Source organism: Austrofundulus limnaeus, unplaced genomic scaffold (genome assembly GCF_001266775.1).
Source record: "Austrofundulus limnaeus strain Quisiro unplaced genomic scaffold, Austrofundulus_limnaeus-1.0 Scaffold263, whole genome shotgun sequence".
In the NCBI taxonomy this organism is placed as follows: Eukaryota; Metazoa; Chordata; class Actinopteri; order Cyprinodontiformes; family Rivulidae; genus Austrofundulus; species Austrofundulus limnaeus.
In genome coordinates this window covers 222,219-241,231 of record NW_013952665.1, presented here as the reverse complement: position 1 = coordinate 241,231, position 19,013 = coordinate 222,219, and the positions used below count along the sequence as shown (strand labels likewise).

The following is a 19,013-nucleotide window of genomic DNA, read 5'->3' as shown; positions in this document are numbered from 1 at the left end:
TGTGTGTGTGTGTGTGTGTGTGTGTGTGTGTGTGTGTGTGTGTGTGTGAGAAATTGGCAGCCTTTAAAGATTAACATGCATCTGCAGGTAACTCAGCACCTGTGTTTTGTGTCTCTAACACACAGTGGATATCTGAGTACTCCCAAAAAAGGTCAATCTGAATCTCAGACTTATATTAAAAAAATAATTAAAAAAAATAAAAAATAAAAAAAACAGCAGCATTATGGCAGTTTTTTCCCTCCTAACTTCAGGCAGACTATGAAACCAGGCAACATGTTCTGGTTATGAAAGTGAATTATGAGCAGAGAGAGGGGGGAGGGACTTTATCCCTGTCTGCGTGTTTAATGTTTACAGCAGGAAAAGAGGAAGCAAACAGAAAAACTCAGGTTAGGTTTTCACTTCTGTAACTTTGCAATGATGTAGTCTGACACTTCACTGAGTTCTCCCGAGGGCGGGAAGAAGAAAAAAACTGAAACAGATGGTGTGGAGAGTCCCGACCCTCCCAAACAGGCGCACATGTCAGTCACGGATTAATTATCTAATCTGTTCAGCGTCAAACTCTTTCTGCAGATTTATATTTGTATAGATAGATAATATATGTATATAATTATAGATGTGAGCTTCCTTACCGTGGAACTGTGTCGGACGGACCATCGGACAGTCAGCAGACAGCGAGCTTTAAAACCACAGAAACCCGCAGCTGCGTCCTTCCTTCCAGGAGTGACTATCCTGGTTGTTTTTCCAGCTTCCACACGGTCTCTGTCCCACTTCAGTCCAAAAATCCACACAGGCTCCACAGAACCAGGCTGCTGCTCCTCTACACTCCTCTGAAAACTCCTCCCAGTTCCACCTCTGAGGAAAGAAAAGGAGCGCTTCCAGTTTCACCACAACACGCGCGCACACAAACACGCGCGCGCGTCTCTGCCAGAAAAGAAGCTCGTGAAGAAAAGTATAGGGAATAAAATGAACGATGACTTTTAATCCTAGCTAATGTGAGGTTTTTAGTTTTTGTTTTGTTTTAAGGTTTAGTTGTTTTAAGGTTTTAGCTGTATTTTTAGCTTATTTTGTTAATTAAGATTTTTAGCAATTGTCCTGCTGATCTTATTTTTATTCATTCATGTTTTTCATCATTTTATTTATTCTATGAATGGCACTGCATATAACATTAACATAAACGGATAACACAATAAAGCATAAAGCTTATTTCCATTGTGGTCCAAATTATTTAGATTTGAACTACTTTTTTTGTTGTTTTAGTTTCTGAATTGCCAATCTTAGCTTTAACTGTGCACATTTTAAGTCCTAGCTACTGTTTTTGGCAAACTTTAGCTTTTAGCTACTGTTTCTTTTATGTTGTGCTTACCTACAGTTTTGGCCATTTTAGCTTTTAATCGTGTTAACCCTAGCATTGCCATTGATTTCATGTTACATTTTTCCTTTGTTTTTAGCTACTGATATTTATGCTATTTTCTATTTTTAGCTACTGTTTTGTTGATTTTAGGTTTGCTACTGTTTTGGTCATTTCATCCCAGTTAAGGTAGTATTGTGCTAATTATAGGTTTTAATTCATGCTTTATTTCTTTATTTAATTAGGGTCCCTATAACTCTCTATACCTGAGCAGAGGCAGTGCTTTAATCCATGTTTTGTTAGATTTAACTTTCAGCTACCATTTTTGCTGAAATACAAGACAACACATTTTTTTTTATCAACCACATCCTCAGATCTCCAGAACAAGGCGGTGACCTGTTGAATTGAAAGTGTGACTGGGGTTAGAGAGTAAAACAGGTCTACAGCACCATCTAGTGGCAGATAAATGAGGGTTCTGTCCTCGCCTTCTAAAAGTGAAACAGTAAAACTTCAAAAAACTTTAACTAAAAGCGTGCAAAAATCCTGATATGTAGGAAGATGCAAGTAAACTACAAATAATGGAGGAAACTTTTTTTCCAAACTGCATTTAAGGAATTTGACTTTTAAGTAAAACATCCAATGTATTTTTCAATAAATTATAATAATAAAACGGGCATATTTTTTTCACATATGATCTTAAATCAGATGGGATCACATGACTGTGTGGGAAAACGTTCCAAAATCCTACATGAAAGTAGGTGCAAAGAGTGTTTCAGTGATGTAAAAACATCAAGTGTTTTCCACACGTGAAGTTCATGTCTTCTTATTCAAAGTGTTCGCCACATGAAAAAAAAAACCCACAAACATCTTTAGTTTTTATTTATTTACTCCAAACTTACAGAAAAGAACACACATTAACTTTACATGTGAAAATGTAAATGTTTAAACCTGTGAATACTAGTTAGATTAACATGTGAAACAAACTGTAAACATGTGATTTTTTTTTCAGTTTTTAAAATGTATTTATTTTTACATTTTCAACATGTTAATGTATAAATAAAAAAAACTTCATGTGGGTTTTCTGTAATGTACTTATTTATTTATTGCTGGACTACGATGCACAGAACATATTTAGATTTATTATTATTATTATTATTATTATTATTATTGGGCTTGAATAGTTAATGAGAGAGAAATCATGGCATGAACTTAAGGGATTTATTTCCTGGATTTTTCCTGTGAAGAACCCAGAGAGGGTTATTTGATTGTGCTTTCTGGAAAACAATAATTTTTTACAATTAGGCACTCCTGCAATCGTCACACTTTTTCTATTACAAACTGACTCTGGCCCCCCACCAGAGAAGAGAAAAGTTATGTGGCCCTTACAGGGAAAAGTTTGGGGACCCCTGCAATAAAGAGCCATATCTTCCCCTTGGATCACTAATAAAATGTGTCCAGAGCTGCCAAACATGCTACAGCTGTTTGGCAGTTGCAAGGGGACGTTGAACCCCGCCTGCACTCACAACGTACACGTAACAAAACACCAAATAACCACAGCCAAAGCATCCAAACCAACAAGTCAGGTGATGAGGCACATGACCCTCTATGAACTATAGAGCCAATCAAGCCTATTGTCAGGCGATGGCACACAATTAAAATATACAGTGAACTTGAAATTTTAATATTATTTTTGCATTTAATAAAATACCCTATCCATGTAAGCAAACAAACAAAAAAATGTTTATACTAAATATATTTATCTAATGAACTCACCATATTTCTTCTCAGCATTTTGTCTTGCCTGAATTTGAGAAAAAAAAAAGGAAATCATACCGTAAGTTGGATTACTGAAATGGTCAACAAACTCTATTAGCGTGATCTAATCAAACTAATCAAACATGTTTCACTCTTTGAATTAGTATAAAGAGTGTTGTCGCTGTAAAAAAAAACAACTATAAAAAACAACTACAAAAAATGTATCCCATGTTTTGGTCAAAGCTTTAAAGGGCCACTGCAGAGGGACCAAAGAGCCACATGTGGACCCAGAGCCACAGGTTGCAGACCACTGATTTAGTTCAGCAAGTTCCAAATTTCAACTCACTACTGATTCTAATTCTGAGCAGCTCACAAGACGTTATGACTCAAAGTCCACACCAGTGACTTTATGTTTTATGTTAGAGACTGTTTAGAACAAGAAAAGCTTTGAGTACCCAGACAGGCTCTACTTCCTGAATGATCACATTCCAGTTCACCAGATTGGCTGAGTAAACAGAAGAGAAGAGAGAAAAGGCCGTCCCTCTTTCTTCTCTGTTCTCAGAGTGGGTGTGTTGCTGCTGCCTTCAGGTTGTTTCTTTGCCCTCAACAGGGACCTGGAGAGACCGATCCATGTGGGAATTGTTGTTCTGTTTTTCTGTTTTTCTGCACGCTGAGGACTTTTCCTATTTCATACAGGTAGGAGCCTCATGGTTTAGTTTTAGAAGTGAGCTGTTTGTTTAATGCTGCAGCCTGTGCTCTGATGAGACTACAGCTGTCAGACAACATAGGTGGTTGATCGTGGTTTAGAACTTTAAACTTTGTCAGAAAGTAAGAAAAAAACATTTCACTAAGTAAATGATTAACTTTAGCCTCGAATGCTGTTAAACTTTAATCAAAAACACTGTGGCTCTAACAAACAATAAGTAACAGGTGTGACGACTTCCAGTGATGTCACTGTTTAAGGCTACAGCAGGTGGTGACAACAGTCCTCTACAACCACTACCTGCATTTTTCCCTTCACTGTTCAGATAATAAAACATAAATCCTTATTTATTTCATCTACCACATATGTTTTAAGACATGTACACTGTCCATTTAAGTCTAAATATGTCCTCAGATCATATAGAACATGAAATATTACTGTGAATGTGAAGAGAGCGCTGCATGCTCTCCTGAAAGCACACCGACAAGTTCGTCAGGTTTAAACTGCTCCTGCAGGTTCAGCTGATGCTGCTGAACTTTAAGTTTTAAAGGAGTGGGAAAGTCTGTCAAGTAATAATGGAATCAGAATGAAACAAAAAGATGGCTGTGTGCTTTTAGTTTCACTCTCACTAGGTTTTACAGAGAATTTGGGCATTTGATCTGTAACTCAGGCCTCGGGTCACTTAAATCATCCAAAACGCATTAAAGTTACACTAGTCTCAGCTTAATACGTCAAATGTTTTAAAGAAAAAAGTCTTTAATTTGCTGTAATTTTTAACATCCTCCTCAAGCAGTTACCATTTATTACTTATTAAAGTTTTACATTTTATGATTTTTATTTACATTTATTGGTCTTTTATTTACATGAAACTACGATTTTACAATGAATTTGTCCTTCTACAATGCACTTCGGGTAGAAAGGGGCCAATGAAAAAGCAGCAAGCAAAATTGCATAAACAAAATGTCTAGACATGAGTATATGCAAACGAAGAAGCCCACTAATGTTTTATATTTTAATTTTCCTATGTTAAAATTGTGTGGCAACCGGATGATTGAAGCACGTGCATTTCCTTCACAAAAAGCCACAAAAAACATGTTTATGTTTAAGAAACGTGGCATAATACACAATTTTACCAATTTTGTCACATAACTGGCATATTTTTCTTTTGACGTCAAAGGGAAATTCCTTTTAGAAAGGGAAATATTGAAACAGTATTTGAACTCTGACTTCTTTCTGATAAGACTCAAAATAATTTAAAGAACTATCAGATTCTTTGTGTTGTTGGTTTTCGCACTGTTTACATTCAGACCCTTTTGTCATCACTTCCTGTTTCTGCACATGAAAATATCTCACCGTGTGAATTTTTTTTTTTGCATCAGCATTATCTTTCCAAAAATACATTCATATACAACAATCCGTAAAACGAAAATGTTTCTTCCAAGAAGAGAAGATCAATAGTATTTTTATATGGTTCCATATTTTCTTCTAGTTAATAAAGTTTACAACATTATGATCTGGCTGCATGTCACATGTCTTTTAATAAAATAAACAAAACTTTGATTTATTTTCTTTCTTTCTTTTCACAGATCCAACTGAAAGGACTAAACTAGAACATTTCCTTGTCCGGTAGGTCATGGTTAACTGCTGTGGTAGAGCAGTGTGCTGTTGGCCTTTTTAACACTCAGATCTGCTGATTGTGAAGTTGTGAATGGATGAAACAATAGAGTTCGGACAGGCAGGCGGTCCGCACAGAGACAAGTCCCCCAAACTTCTCAGTCATGTGGTTTTTGTGAAGGATAACTTTTTTTAGTTGGTGAATAAAAAAGTATATATTTTTTTATTAGAATAATTGGTAATCCTATTGGATGTGTTTATTTGTCTGTCAGGCACGTGGCGGTAACCAGAGAATATGTGTTTGTGAATATTTGATGTGTGTAGAGATTTCTTCTGATTTTTAAACACCAGTGACAGTTCATGCCTTTATCAGGATTCATGTTGTGCTTTACTTTCTTTTCTCAAAGACCCCTGTCATCTCTATGAGCTGCTGTCAAACCAAGTGAGTTTGTTTTTAATTGGATCCAAGAATTCCACACCAAAAGAATCATACTTTTTTTAAAGTAAGGTGAATTTTTGTCACTTTCCACATTTTTAAGAAAATGTCAAAAATTTATTAAATGTGATAAAATGATACTTTTGTTCAATCTGAAATAAAGACAAACCATTTTTCTTCTATCAGCAAGAATAAACTCTCAAAATAACAGCAGAACAGAAAGAAGGTAAATACTTTTTCTTTGTTTTTTTTTTTTTTGTTTTCCTTTTTTTACTTTGACCGTGTTTATATGGTGAACATACGTAAGTTATTTGCTCAATACAGTGATATGGAAATGTCAGATTTGTTTTGGTGGCTGCTAGCAGGATTAAGAAAAAAATCTTTTGGAAGTTCATGTTTATGGCGGACTGGAAATGGAAGTCTTTAGTCTCCCTGGTATTTATAGTGTTTGTCATTCATCTGAATCTGTGTTTTTTCCTCCTCAGACAGACCGGTCTGCTGGCATCCAGACTGTCTCACAGGTAGATTTTTTTTATTTGACTGTTCATCTGTCTGATGCAACAAAATATACTTTTTAGTATGAATCATCATGAAGCTATGTTCACATACTGAAGTGACGTTTATGAGTTGGAGCAAGCATCAAACTGTTGCGCTAAGGACTAAACACGATATGTGCGTGTCTCTTTTTCATAAGTCGGTCTCCACTGTCCTCTGATCAGGTGATTCAGGAGAAGACCTGGGAGAATCAGATTATCAAGCCCACTGCAGCCCCCCGCAGGAGCACCTGCATCAGCAAAAGCTGCACACAGACAGACAGGAAAGAGACTGTTTCATGCTGTGGAGAAACTGCACCACCACCCAAGAAGTCCTGTTGGTGAGGCATCAGTCATCTTCACAAACTATTTGATGGGATTTTATGGGTGCATATTAGAAAAGATTTGCCTTCATGGGAAAGTTTTTGGTCTAAGTAATTAGACCTAGGCAGTTTTTTTCTTTTGTTTTTAAGTCTAGTTACTTTCTTTTCAAGCACTTTTATAGCTTTTATAGTTTTCTAAATATGATTATTTTTTTGTGTCCAGGTAAAAAGCCTCAAAAGCCCTCGAGGCCATTGTTGGCAAAAACAGCAGAAAGAAAACCTGCATCTGAAAGACGCGTAAAGATTCGAACAAAAACATCGTTTACGGTCACCGAGGTCCGAAGCGACTCTAAATGTGACACAAAAAAAAACTTGAAAAGGCAGATTCCTCGCACACATCCACTAGATCTGTCACTGTTCACTGGAATATTCCCACAAATCTGTTCTTTCGCCTTTAGCCCCACACCTCGTCAAACTCAGAAAACAGGCAACCACCCATTCCACGTCCTCGTACAAAACTGCGCAAGTTTGCAAAAGAAGAGCAGCTCAAAGTTCAGGTCGAACTTGATGAAAACTGTAAAAAACATCCCTTTAATTCACAACAAGTTTCCACTAATAGGCTCTTGAAGGAATTCCTGGAGGTCTTGAGCGATAGTAACAAGTGTGAGGGAAGCACTTGCACTGTTGGACAACCAGACGAGATTTCTCAAGACGAAGATGCAGTGGGAGAGATGAACCCCAATAACGGTCAACAGAACTTCCGTGCCAGGATCCAGGCTTTCGAGAGCCAGGCTGGTGCCGAAGGGGGAAATGAGTCCCAACCACCCCAAATCAGTCTTCCGCCCAGGAGGGCCTCCTACAAACCTCCAGTTGCTACTAAACCTTCTGTAGCTTTTAAACCTCCAAGTGTAGATGACTTCTGTTTAAATACACCAGCTGCACAAAACAACCAAAACCCTTTCACAAGCCCCAGACCTCAGCCTGCTGCAAAACCAGGGGGCCAGTCCATAAGAGATGAGCTGGAGGCTTTGCACAGCAAAGGGAACACACCTCACAGATCATTTCCTCCTGTGCTGACCAGATCGGAGAGCATCGACGAAGACGTGTCGCCGTTTCCACCCATGCCTTCAGCGATGTCTTTCAGAGAACCACTGAGACCCAACCTGAATATAAACAACCATAACTCAGCCTCCAGGTTCACAGACAATGAGCGTGTGGACAGCCTGATCAGTGAGTACCATTCAGTTGGAGCAATGATGCTACCTTTACCATGTTTTATACATGAGATAAGGCTGGTTTTCGCTTCGAGATTGTTGTTGTTCGATTCTTTTTGTGCAGCGTAATAAAAATATGTGACTCTCTCTTTCAGATAACACCCCAGTCAAACCTCAGTACAACATGGATAGGAGTGGAAGCTTCAGCAACAAGCCAACTGCAGTAAGAAAACCAACAATTATCAAGGTTCCCAGCAAGACAGGTCTAAGTGAGTTCAATGTGTTTTTTTTTTTGTTTTTTTTTTTTGTATTAAGAGGTTTTTTATTACATATCCAAAACTTTGGAATATTTCAATCACTTTGAGATCATTAATTATAAATAAGCACATGGGTTTAATATGATGTACTAAAGGCAGAATTTTTATTTATTTATTTTTTTTAGTGGAAAACTATCAGGACAGTGCTCCTACCCTTCCAGCTCGGAACCTTATTGGAGGTGTAAACAACCCGGGAGGCAACAGACCAGGCATCACACAATCACTGTACCTTCAGGTAAAATCAGTGCCCAGATTTGAATTTTAGGGACCCCCCCCCCACCCCCCGAAAAAGAAAAAAGGAAAAAAAAGTTTTATTAAAACTAGTTACAGTATACAACTGAGATAAAATAAAAAGTTCTTCCTTTAGTTTGTTCTGTACCTTGAAGCTCACCTGCTTCACCTTCTCTTCTTTCTACGCACAAAGAAACTGTTGTAGCCCCATGAATGCTTTGCTTGTGAATGTTGTGAGCTTTAGTTACATTAGGTTCAGGCTACACCATTTATCAAGACATTTTTAATGCGTGGAAAATTTCACAAAGTCCTTTTTTGTTTGCAGAATTCTTATAGTATTGGACCCCAGCTGTCCCTCCCACCTCGGTAAAAAAACAGTCGGTTAAATTAAAGAATTACATCACGAGTGTTTTAAAGACGGTGTCTAATTCAATTTTTTTCATGGTTTTCTTCAGAAATCCCAGCATGACCAAATCACTCCCACCTCGTCCTCCTCCGGCCAAAACGGGCCCAGGAAGATCTCTTCCACCGAACCTTCCGACGGTGGGCCGATCCCAATCAGTACAGCCGCAACCTACGACTAAAAACCTGTCGCAAAAGCCCCTTAAGAAGGGACTCCTCGTACCTCCAAGACCCTGTCCAGGACACCGTCTTTACAACAAATACACTGTGAGATGCACAACTGAGGTGTATTTCTAAAATGGCTACTTGAGTGTTAACACTTTATGTATTTTACCAGCTTCCACTTCCTCACGGGATTGCAACGTTTGACTTTGATGGGAGTGATTCCGGGGAGTTGTCATTGCAGGTCACCAAAACTCGCACATTATAGCACTCCCTTCCTTGCTCTTGAACAGTGAAACTGAATGTTTGTTTTTGGTGTTCACGACAGAAAAATGAAGTTATTCTGCTACTGGAAGAGGTCAACGGCAATGAGTTTGAGTGCCAAGTTGGCGACGTCAGGGGGAGAGTACGCAAGACTCTGATGAATGTCATAACTCCTCTTGAGTCAGACTGGTCCTCCCCGCCGGTACATTACTCTTTAGGAATAACTGGTTCTTCCTTTTCTGTGCTCAGTGAGCTCCGACATAAATCTTTACCTTATCTCTGCAGGATGCCGGTGCCTCTGGTGGAGACAGTTGTGGATTAAAAGTTCAAGCTTTGTATGACTATTTTCCAGGTAATGGATCAGTTTCTTTCAGAAGACAATCATGTAGAAAAATATATTGGTGCATTTAAAAATCTTGGGAGGTGATGTTTGATGTATGTTTGGTTTTACTTCAGGGAATTTAGACGATCTGGATCTTCGAGAAGGAGATATAGTGACAGATGTGGAGAAGATGGATGACCAGTGGTACAGAGGGACCTTGAATGGATCCATTGGTTACTTTCCTATCAATTATGTCCAAGTCTTGGTACGTTGCAGGAATTTTCTCATCTGTTTCTCAGAAACAAAGTGATTTAAGTCAAAGCCAATGAAAGAAGCAAGTTAGTGGCTTTTTCCATCCATCTTCTGTCGCTTATCCGTAGTCAGGTCATGGAGACAAGGGGTCTAGAAGAGAAACCCAGACATCCCTCTCCCCAGCAACACTTTCCAGCTCATAATGTTGTTTTCTTGTTCCTAATTAGTCAAACCCACCAAAATCTCTCCCTGACAAGAAACCGAAGCCCAAACCTGCAGCCATCAGGTACTGTTTTTACAGCTTTAAAAAAAATCTTTGCATTGATCTGTTTTCAAATAATTCTGCTCTGTTGTTTTGACATCATGAGTAAATTCCTTTAATTTATAGTTTGTGTTTCGATGCCAAACTTCAGTTAGGCTACTGTATGTTAAATTTCTATTAGCATAACTTTCTGTGTGCTTCCACATGTGCTCTCACCAAGTCAAATTCCTGACATGAGATTCTGAAATATCCCTTCCAGTGGTCCGAGGTGCGAGGCGAGGTTTGACTTTGAGGGGGAACACAGTGATGAGCTGTCGTTCTCCGAGGGAGACGTTATCCAGCTGAAGGAGTACGTGGGGCAGGACTGGGCTCGGGGACAGGTGGGCATCTCCATCGGCATCTTCCCCCTTAACTTTGTGGACATCATAGAAGATCTGCCTCCGCCTCCCAGTGTGCAGCAGTCCGGCAGGGTTGCACTGCCTGGTAAGGTTTGAAAACAAACCACACCTATGTAGGCCTATTTGTAATTATTGTTTTTTTTTTCTATTAAAAGCACATTAAAACACATCTTTAACATGCTAAATGTGATAATTGATCTCACCCTTGAGCTTGATCCAAACTAGTGTTCAATAAGAGGCTTTATTCACTATTTTACTTTTTGTGAACAGGCCTCCCCCTCTGTGGCATGTCAGGAATTTGATATTCTGTTTCTGGTTAATAAAAATCTGTTTATAAGGTCCAGTCCAAAGGGAGGAGCTCATACAGTGGGTCATGAACTCCCACAACTGCTCTAAAGTTGCTAAATAAAAGCGACAAGTGCTTAGCTCATAATTAATCATATTTGGCCTTTTATTATTTTATTATTCCTCTATTTTCACAGGCATGGCTGCTTCTGAGGCTGCTACACCTGCTCAGGTAACCAATATTTACGGAAGCAGAAACACCAACAAAGATGATGCTGGTCATGTAGCTGACATTGTGTTCTGCTTGTATAGATTCATTTCACACTTGTATGTTCTCTTTCTCTCTGCAGGTGCACAAGTCCAGCGTGGAGTGGGCGGTGGCTCTGTACGATTACGCTGCCAAGTCAAACGATGAACTTTCCTTTCAGCAAGGTGACAGAATCCTGGTCACAAAGCATTTAAACAAGGAGTGGAGCTTTGGTAGGCTCAACAGCAGAGAGGGCATGTTCCCTAGGGCTTTCATCGAGACAAACACAGGTACAAAGACTTAATTATATCCTTGTATTAATGAGGTTTTATGACTGCCCTTGGATTAATGAAAACTCACGTGACCATTAAAATATCATGAGCCAATTGACCTAATTCATAACAAAGGCAATAACAAGTTGTTTCAATGCTGCCTTCAGAAGGACAGATGACCAATAACCAGAGAAATGGAGCTGCTGGTGGACGAGCCAAGGCTCTGTATAACTTTGACTCAAAGTTTGATGAGGAGCTCTCATTTCAGGTAAACAGGTGTATTTTACCAATACAAAAATCAACTAAAAGAACTGGAATATTTCAACTTTTTTTCTCTCTTGCACAGGTTGGAGAAATTATAACTAATCTGGAGTCTATAGATGATGAATGGTTTCTGGGGGAGTTGAAGGGAAACCGGGCCCTGGTTCCTAAAAACTATGTGCAAGTACTGGATTAAGGTTATGAGGTGCAGAGCTGCTGCTCTGGGTGAAACAAAGCCATTTAGAACAAGTTAAATTTGAAAATGTTTAAGCAGCCATGTTGGACACTTTTAAAGTACAGTATTTTTATTCAGTGGTAACTTTCTATTGCTTTTAAATTGGACGGTTATAAAAAAAATAAACTAGTTTGACAATATTGGTTTTCTTGTGGATTCAGCTGGGCATTCACGTCACCTGTTTCTTATTCTTGCATGTGGGTTGTGTATACAGTAGTGTAATGCATGGAGGTTAGCCACATTTTACTCAAAATGGCCATTTGACATTAAAACAGCAAGGGACATTACTTCTGAAATTGTTTATCAAATGATATGGTCTGCAAGATGTTTAAGCTTCAATAACCTGCATGTACATTATGGTGAAAAGTAAAGGTTTCTTACAGAATTGTTTTGCACAATGTATGAATTTTAAAATCTCATCACAGGTTCATTTTTCATAGCTGTCATTGGCAGAAATGCAAACCATTCTCCCAAATCACACCCACCCATGTTATGAGCTCTCAAAAACTATTAAAATGAAGGAAAACGTCATGGTGATTGTCAATAAACTATTAAAATGAAGGAAAAAGTCATGGTGATTGTCAATCTTAATTTATGCACAATAAATGTGGAAAAGCACTGCTTGTTCAAATATCTCTTCAGAAATTCAGATTCCTTTCAGATGTTTGAATTAGGGAAAGTCTGAAACCATTTTTTTGTATTAAAACGTACAAAATAAAGCAAATTCTGTTTTTGCCTGTATTTGACAACTTCCAACACAAGTGTTTAAACCACAAAACTGCCTCCCTAACTCATTTTTGTACAAGTTCAACACATTTTGAGCACATATATATATATTTATACTTGTAAACAAAGAAAAACAAGAGTTTGTTGGTCATTTACATTTTTTATTAAATCTGTTGGGATGTTTTTAGACAGTCTCCTGGATGGGGGGCTCGTAACCATCAGCTCTCTCCACCTTAGCTCCAGTATCATCACCAGATGCCTTTGCAGCGGTGCCGGTACCACCCTCACCATGGAGCTCCATCAGTTTGCCCACTGCAACAAAGGATGAGAGAATTTCAAACCAGCAGCCAAAACCCACAATGAAGATTCTTAAATACATTTGTGATGACTTTTTAATCCACCCAAAACAAGCTTATGAAAATACCAAACCTCTGCAAGGTCAACAAATCAACATGACTGCTGGGGAGCATCAGTGATCTCAAAGTAATCAGGTGACCATGTGGGACCGAAACAGTCATGCGTTCCCAAATACTTTTCTCACAAACAGGTGTGTATCACTTACATTCAAACTTGGGCTTCTTCAGCATCTTGACCTTGCGGACATAGACATCATGCAGAGGGTAGATGGACTGGCAGGCCTTCTCAATGTCTTTGCCAACACTGTCAGGGATCCTGGAACACAACACGGCAAACAGATTAATGTACTGAACAAGCAGCTGAATGTGAAACCTCTGAAGAACAGAAATCCACTTACAGCTTGTTGACCACTTCCTTCAGGTCATTAGTTTGAACCTCACGGGTCATGATTTCCATCATCTTCTTGCGGATCTGACGGACCTGCTGGTGCTGGGCGTAGGAGGTCTTCCTGATCTGGTTGGTGCGCTTCTTTGTGAACCCCACGCAGAAAAGACGGAGAAGGTATCCATCGGTTGTTTTAACGTCTACATGGGCTTCAATCATGGTCTGAAAGGAGAGAGACCTTTATTAGACCACATTTTGTATGCAAAATGTTAAGTCTCTAAACCGGACACAACATGAAAATGTTTTATTGAAATGCTACACTGGTTTGATATCTTGCAAATGAAAAAACAAACCACCTCTAATAAATCTAAATTTTATTTATATTAACCCTTCAACCACAGATCCCAAGATATCAGCAATCAATTGCTTTATGGGATTACAAATACACAATCGAATACTTTTTAAAATTCTCTATACAAATCTCCACAGAAAAGGATAGCCGTGTGATAGCATCTATCAAACAGCAAAAGTTGTGTTAAACAGAGAAAACAATTGGGCCAAAAGTTTTTGGTTCATATTTGCTGCCAATAAGTCTACTGTCTCTGAACAGTGAGTTCTGTTTCATACATTGACATACAGCCAAAATAGTGTAACACATCAAGCCTGAAAACTTAAGATAAAAATTAAGTCAAAGTCAATTTTCTTAAGCTTGCTCACTCTGAAGGGTCAATTTATAAAAAAAAATATTGATTGATCACAGCAAACTCCCACTGAGCCTAAACATTTCCACTGTTTTTGCCTAAAAACATTTGAAGTAGGTCCTGATGAAACCCAGTAATCCAGGTAGAAAAATAAAACAAGTAGGTCCTCTGGACAGGTTCTTCTTTAATGAAACAAGAGACTTCTTCAGTCTGAGGAGTTTCAGACTTTTAAAGAAGAACCCGTCCAGAAGACCTACTTATTTTTTCTTTTTGATTTGAAGTAGGGTTGCACGATATTAGAACAACCTTTACAACATTATTTCATATTTAGAAGACAACACAAATCACATCAAGCCTATTAAGACTGAGTATTGGACTGAAGTATGTAGAAAATGAATGCTGGGTATATGAAATATAATGGCCTTTGAATTATCACAGTCCAAGCAGTCTTTTACTGTTACTGATTTTGTTTAATTTTAAGCCTCCTAAGCAGCCTCCATTGACCAGTCTTCTCCATGCCAATTTCATGCTGTTGACCCCAAAATTGTCAACTACATACTCAAAAACAAACTAATATTTATATAACTTTTTGATCAAAACCGCACTTGAAGTGTGCACTGCCATGATTTCCAAATGGAAAAAAAAATGTCAAAAACATAGGTGTACTCAGTATTAATTTTCAATTACAAATGTATTATCAAGTAGAGCAATCATTTTATGAGGTAAAAAAGTACTTTGGTCAAATGAAGTATTTTGTTCCTAAAACTCAATTTTGGAAAGGTGCTTGTTACCATTTATTAAAAAAAAAAACTTTACCTGCCACTTCTTGACCATGGAGCACATCTTATCACGGGTCAAGTCCATGCCGTGGAAGTTGGTGAGGCAGTTCTTGCCCTGAACATCTTCAGTGATGAGCTTGAACTTGCGGAAGGCCACCTCATCGTTCTGCAGATCAGCGAGGCTCACCTCAAACACGCGTCCTTTAAGACCGTCAGAGGCGATTCCTGAAAAATACAGTTGAAATCAAGTCAGAAAAGGAGGTAAGAGAAACAAAAATCAATGGGACAAGAGCAAATACTATTAAAAACATTGTAGAATCCCCCAATTCCCCTAACAAATTTTAATCACTGCTGTCTACTGCAGGTAAGACAATGACAAAAATAAAAAGACAAAGCAAAAACTGAACTGGAGGCAGAAAACCTTAAATACAACTGCTTGCCAATGTACTTGTCACTGCAGAATTTGTCGTCCTTGTGGTGAATTTTTGAGCACTACTCTTAGAAAATGCACATTCCCTTAGATAGGAACACTCTTAAGATTTGCATAACAAGGATTACTTTTCAACTTTCACATCTCAGGCAGGTTCTTGGATAGTATTTTGGACAGTCCAACGGGTAATAAAATTTATTGTTAATGAGAATAAATTTTAATGTCAGCACAACTAAATTGTTCCCCTTGTCGTACGAAGGATTTCTAAATAAGTGTTTAATGAATAAAGTTCCTCCTCAAATATAAATTATCTGTTTGTCCACTCTTATGAATCTTACAAAACAAAGGCTCCACAATAATTTATTAATTCAACAATGTTTTATGGCTAATAAAACATAAAACAAAACTTCCTTTAAATGTACTTCACGCACAGCAGCCAGCTTTATATGTAAACAAATTTATCTTTTTTCTTTTGGACTTACTGGTTCCCTGAGTCCTGGTGACCAAGGTCTTGCCGATATTGCGGATGTTGAACATGGCAGGTGCCTTAACATCATACCAGTCCTTTTTTGAGAAAGGGTCCACACTGCACAAGAAAAATACAGAACTTGTAAAAACAAAGAAAATAACTCAGCAATAACTGAGCAGTCCCTTGTCTAGTACGTCTGCAATGCTAATCTAAGCTAACTCAATATCTAATATTAAAATGCAAACTGCTAATGTTAGCACGCAAGATTAAATTCACTTTTATAAATATCAGTAACTTATTTAAAGCTGGACAACACGAGGGGTATTTTACTTCCTTTACTTGCGAACTATTTGACGTGAAATTAAAATGTGGAGTTGTGTTATGCTCTGAGGTGTGCAAAGCCGTGACACTTCATGCTAAGATTTAGCAACAGCTCAGAACTATGCACTGGCACAGAGAGTAATATTAACCATTCGTGCTTATAAATTACGTATCATTTTCCCTGTAAACGTTGCAAGCCTGGGAAATGTTTGTAATTTTAAAAACTTTGTTCCAATACATAACATAGAAATAGAGCACGTCGTTATTCCATCCGGCACCACCGAGGCCGGCGAAGAGAAGGCTAGCCACCGACCTCTACAATCTGCCTAATATCGGCTTCATCCTTAATTTTTCTTAAACTCAAAGGGCAATTGCGAAAGATATACACCTTATTTCATACAACCGCGTAATAATTTCCAACTTACATCTTCTTTTTGGCACCTTTCTTGCCGCCTTTGGTCAGCCTCTTATTCTTGCCGACTGCCATGTTGGCTACAGGGAGTAAAAGAGGAGGAAACAGGAAGTCTCGCGAGAGTTAAAGGAACAAGAGATAAACTCAGAGGTGCTTGAAAATTATTTTAGCGCCCTCTAGTGGTACAAAACTAATTCACCCATAGTGCGAAGGACTGAAAATGTCCTGTGTTACACATATTTTTAACATGCATATTTATATTTTTTTTAAAATTTCAGATAGGATCAATTGTGGAATCAGAATTAATAAAAGAAAGACACTCAAACCTGTTTATTGTCTATTATTATTGCTGATATTAGGGCTGTGTTAGCTCTGTGGTCAGTGCTCTGGTCTAGTGATCCTGAGGCTGCAGATTTGAGCCCCAGTTGTGCAGAAAGTGCATCTAGTGCAAAACTAATTCTAAAGACAGCCTGGACCAGAAAGCACAACTTAAACATGGTCACTGATTCAAACAGTAATGTGCCAAAGTTTTACTTACATTGTTTTTTGTTTGCAAGAAACCAACCTTTAGTAATCATTTTAAGTGGTCATGATTTATAGTTCACCAATCTTTCTGAAGGTCTTGTTTTAATGTTATTTGTCTTTGGCCTTTTTACTGTTTTGACGTAAAAAATGTGAATGAAAGAAAAATTGTCTTTCATTTAAAACTCAGCATTGCAAAGTTTAATTGGTCTTTGAGAATCCATGCTACTGTTTTATGTGTTATTTTGGTGTTTTTCGTGGGTTTGAAGAAAGAAATAGGAATAAATTGACTGCTATAAAGTGCACGAGGATCCGATTAAAACATTTTTTATTGTCTTTTACATGCCAAAACAACTCTGATTAATTCCTTGAGTACAGTTCTTTTATGTCTCAATGATTCAGGTCAGAGTTTAGTGGTTTAGAAAAAAAACTTCTGTAAGTGGTCAGGCACAAATGAAAATGAGTGAAAAAGCAGCCAAAATCCAAAGAAAAAATCTTCAGGGAATTTGAGAAACACTTAATAAAGACCATGCTAAAATATTACAATAAAATCTGGTTCGTTTAAAGCAAAATATAAATAAATGTGAATGATGTAAGACTTGTGCACAGTGGTGTAAACTCACTATCTTTAATGCTTTCAATAAAAGCCAAGTGAAGCACGAAATCAAATCATAATGCTTAAAGTTAAACATATAAGCACAAAAGAGCACTGTTATAATTGCTTAACAGGAACAACTTGTCTATGTGTGAACAGGTCGTGCAGAGGTGTAGCCCATCTCCACCCATACTGGTATTGTAATAATAATAAAAAAAGAGTTCTGTTGGTAATTTCATGCTAGATTTAGTGACTTAAACAGTAATGGGATTTCTTCATTTAAAGGTAAAAATTTGTGCTTTTTTTTTTTTTAAAAAAAAAGACAGTTCACAGATGGGCACGATCTTCTGATCCCAGGTCATCAAAAAAAAGTACAAGGCCTGCAACCTGACAGGTGGTGCTGCTGGCTTCCATGACTCCCATGGTCCTCCTAGGGAACAGCTCCACGTTTACTGGGAGGTCAGGGGGAACCGTGACGCCAGCTGCCTCTGTGGCAACACTCAGAACTGCTCATCCACCCTGCAGGGGAAAATCTGAAGTCTCACACACACACACACACACACACACACACTGAGGAAGACAGATTTAGAGCACTTATCATCATACAAAATGAGTTTGATGAGGATTTTACTCGTGTGATTACAGGCAAGAATGAAAGCGAGACTCCTCATTATTGCAGCTCCAGAAGCACATCACATGTCCTGGATTGTGGTGATGGAGAGAATATAAAAAGGCAAGCAAAGCCGAGCTGTCGCCTTGCATTAATGTTTGGCTTCTAGTGCCTCAAGAAACTGGCGTCTCTTAGTTTGCTTCTACAAAAAAAGCTATAGTTTTAAAATGATTTCTCTGCTGAGTTTTTTGTGATACGTTTGTGTGTATGAAACACTGTATTAATAAATCATTCTGTTTGTTTTGTAGGTGTTATGATTCTCAGGCAGGAATGAACCCATGATGCAGGCAGTTTTCAAAAAGGAAAAAAATAAAGATTAATTAAACAAAAATTGCTGACAGGGCAGCTCAAAAACTAACTTGGTGTAGCTAGGCAAGGTTACAAACATACAGGCTGTGAACAGCACAATAATGATCAGACAGGGAAGTGAAGACAAGACAGAATATAAAGGTGAGACTAACGAGCACAAACAGGAAACACCTGGGAGAGAAATATGAGGAGCAGGTGAAAGTGGGCGGGGCTGGAGCAAAGGCAGACAGGAAGAAAACAGATGACAAGACAGAAACTAAAATAAAACATTAACACAGACAACAATCATAACAGTAGGATGGGATTTTCATGTTTAAATGGAATGCTAAGACTTCAATTATTGGCATTTTTAATTCCATATAATCATTTTATAGCTTTTTAGTTCATGCTTAAAATTAAGACTTTAACTCTATCTATCTATCTATCTATCTATCTATCTATCTATCTATCTATCTATCTATCTATCTATCTATCTATCTATCTATCTATCTATCATCTATCT

At 38.0% G+C, this 19,013-nt stretch overlaps 2 protein-coding genes across 3 annotated transcripts; one reads left to right on the top strand and one right to left on the bottom strand.

The window, feature by feature from the left end:
* The first annotated feature begins 3,640 nt into the window (after positions 1-3,640).
* Positions 3,641-12,408, top strand: sh3d19 (SH3 domain containing 19). Of its 2 annotated transcripts, none has more exons than XM_014020675.1 (21): positions 3,641-3,799; positions 5,393-5,432; positions 5,828-5,923; positions 6,043-6,082; positions 6,342-6,377; positions 6,576-6,730; positions 6,936-7,942; positions 8,082-8,195; positions 8,369-8,478; positions 8,800-8,840; positions 8,930-9,143; positions 9,214-9,282; positions 9,367-9,504; positions 9,588-9,654; positions 9,759-9,889; positions 10,104-10,162; positions 10,398-10,621; positions 11,019-11,053; positions 11,172-11,358; positions 11,508-11,608; positions 11,687-12,408. In XM_014020675.1, the coding sequence occupies exons 7-21, from the start codon at positions 7,444-7,446 to the stop codon at positions 11,795-11,797; spliced, it is 2,100 nt and encodes a 699-aa protein (XP_013876129.1). In that variant the 5' UTR covers positions 3,641-3,799; positions 5,393-5,432; positions 5,828-5,923; positions 6,043-6,082; positions 6,342-6,377; positions 6,576-6,730; positions 6,936-7,443; the 3' UTR covers positions 11,798-12,408. The 2 variants fall into 2 exon arrangements, with proteins under 2 accessions (XP_013876129.1, XP_013876130.1); XM_014020676.1 differs by having other exon boundaries at positions 3,651-3,799; positions 5,828-5,862.
* A 294-nt stretch (positions 12,409-12,702) lies between these two features.
* Positions 12,703-16,534, bottom strand: rps3a (ribosomal protein S3A). The gene is made up of 6 exons (XM_014020677.1): positions 16,429-16,534; positions 15,696-15,799; positions 14,821-15,008; positions 13,317-13,525; positions 13,125-13,234; positions 12,703-12,874 (listed from the first exon to the last, which is right to left on the bottom strand). The coding sequence occupies exons 1-6, from the start codon at positions 16,488-16,490 to the stop codon at positions 12,747-12,749; spliced, it is 801 nt and encodes a 266-aa protein (XP_013876131.1). The 5' UTR covers positions 16,491-16,534; the 3' UTR covers positions 12,703-12,746.
* Positions 16,535-19,013: the final 2,479 nt, after the last annotated feature.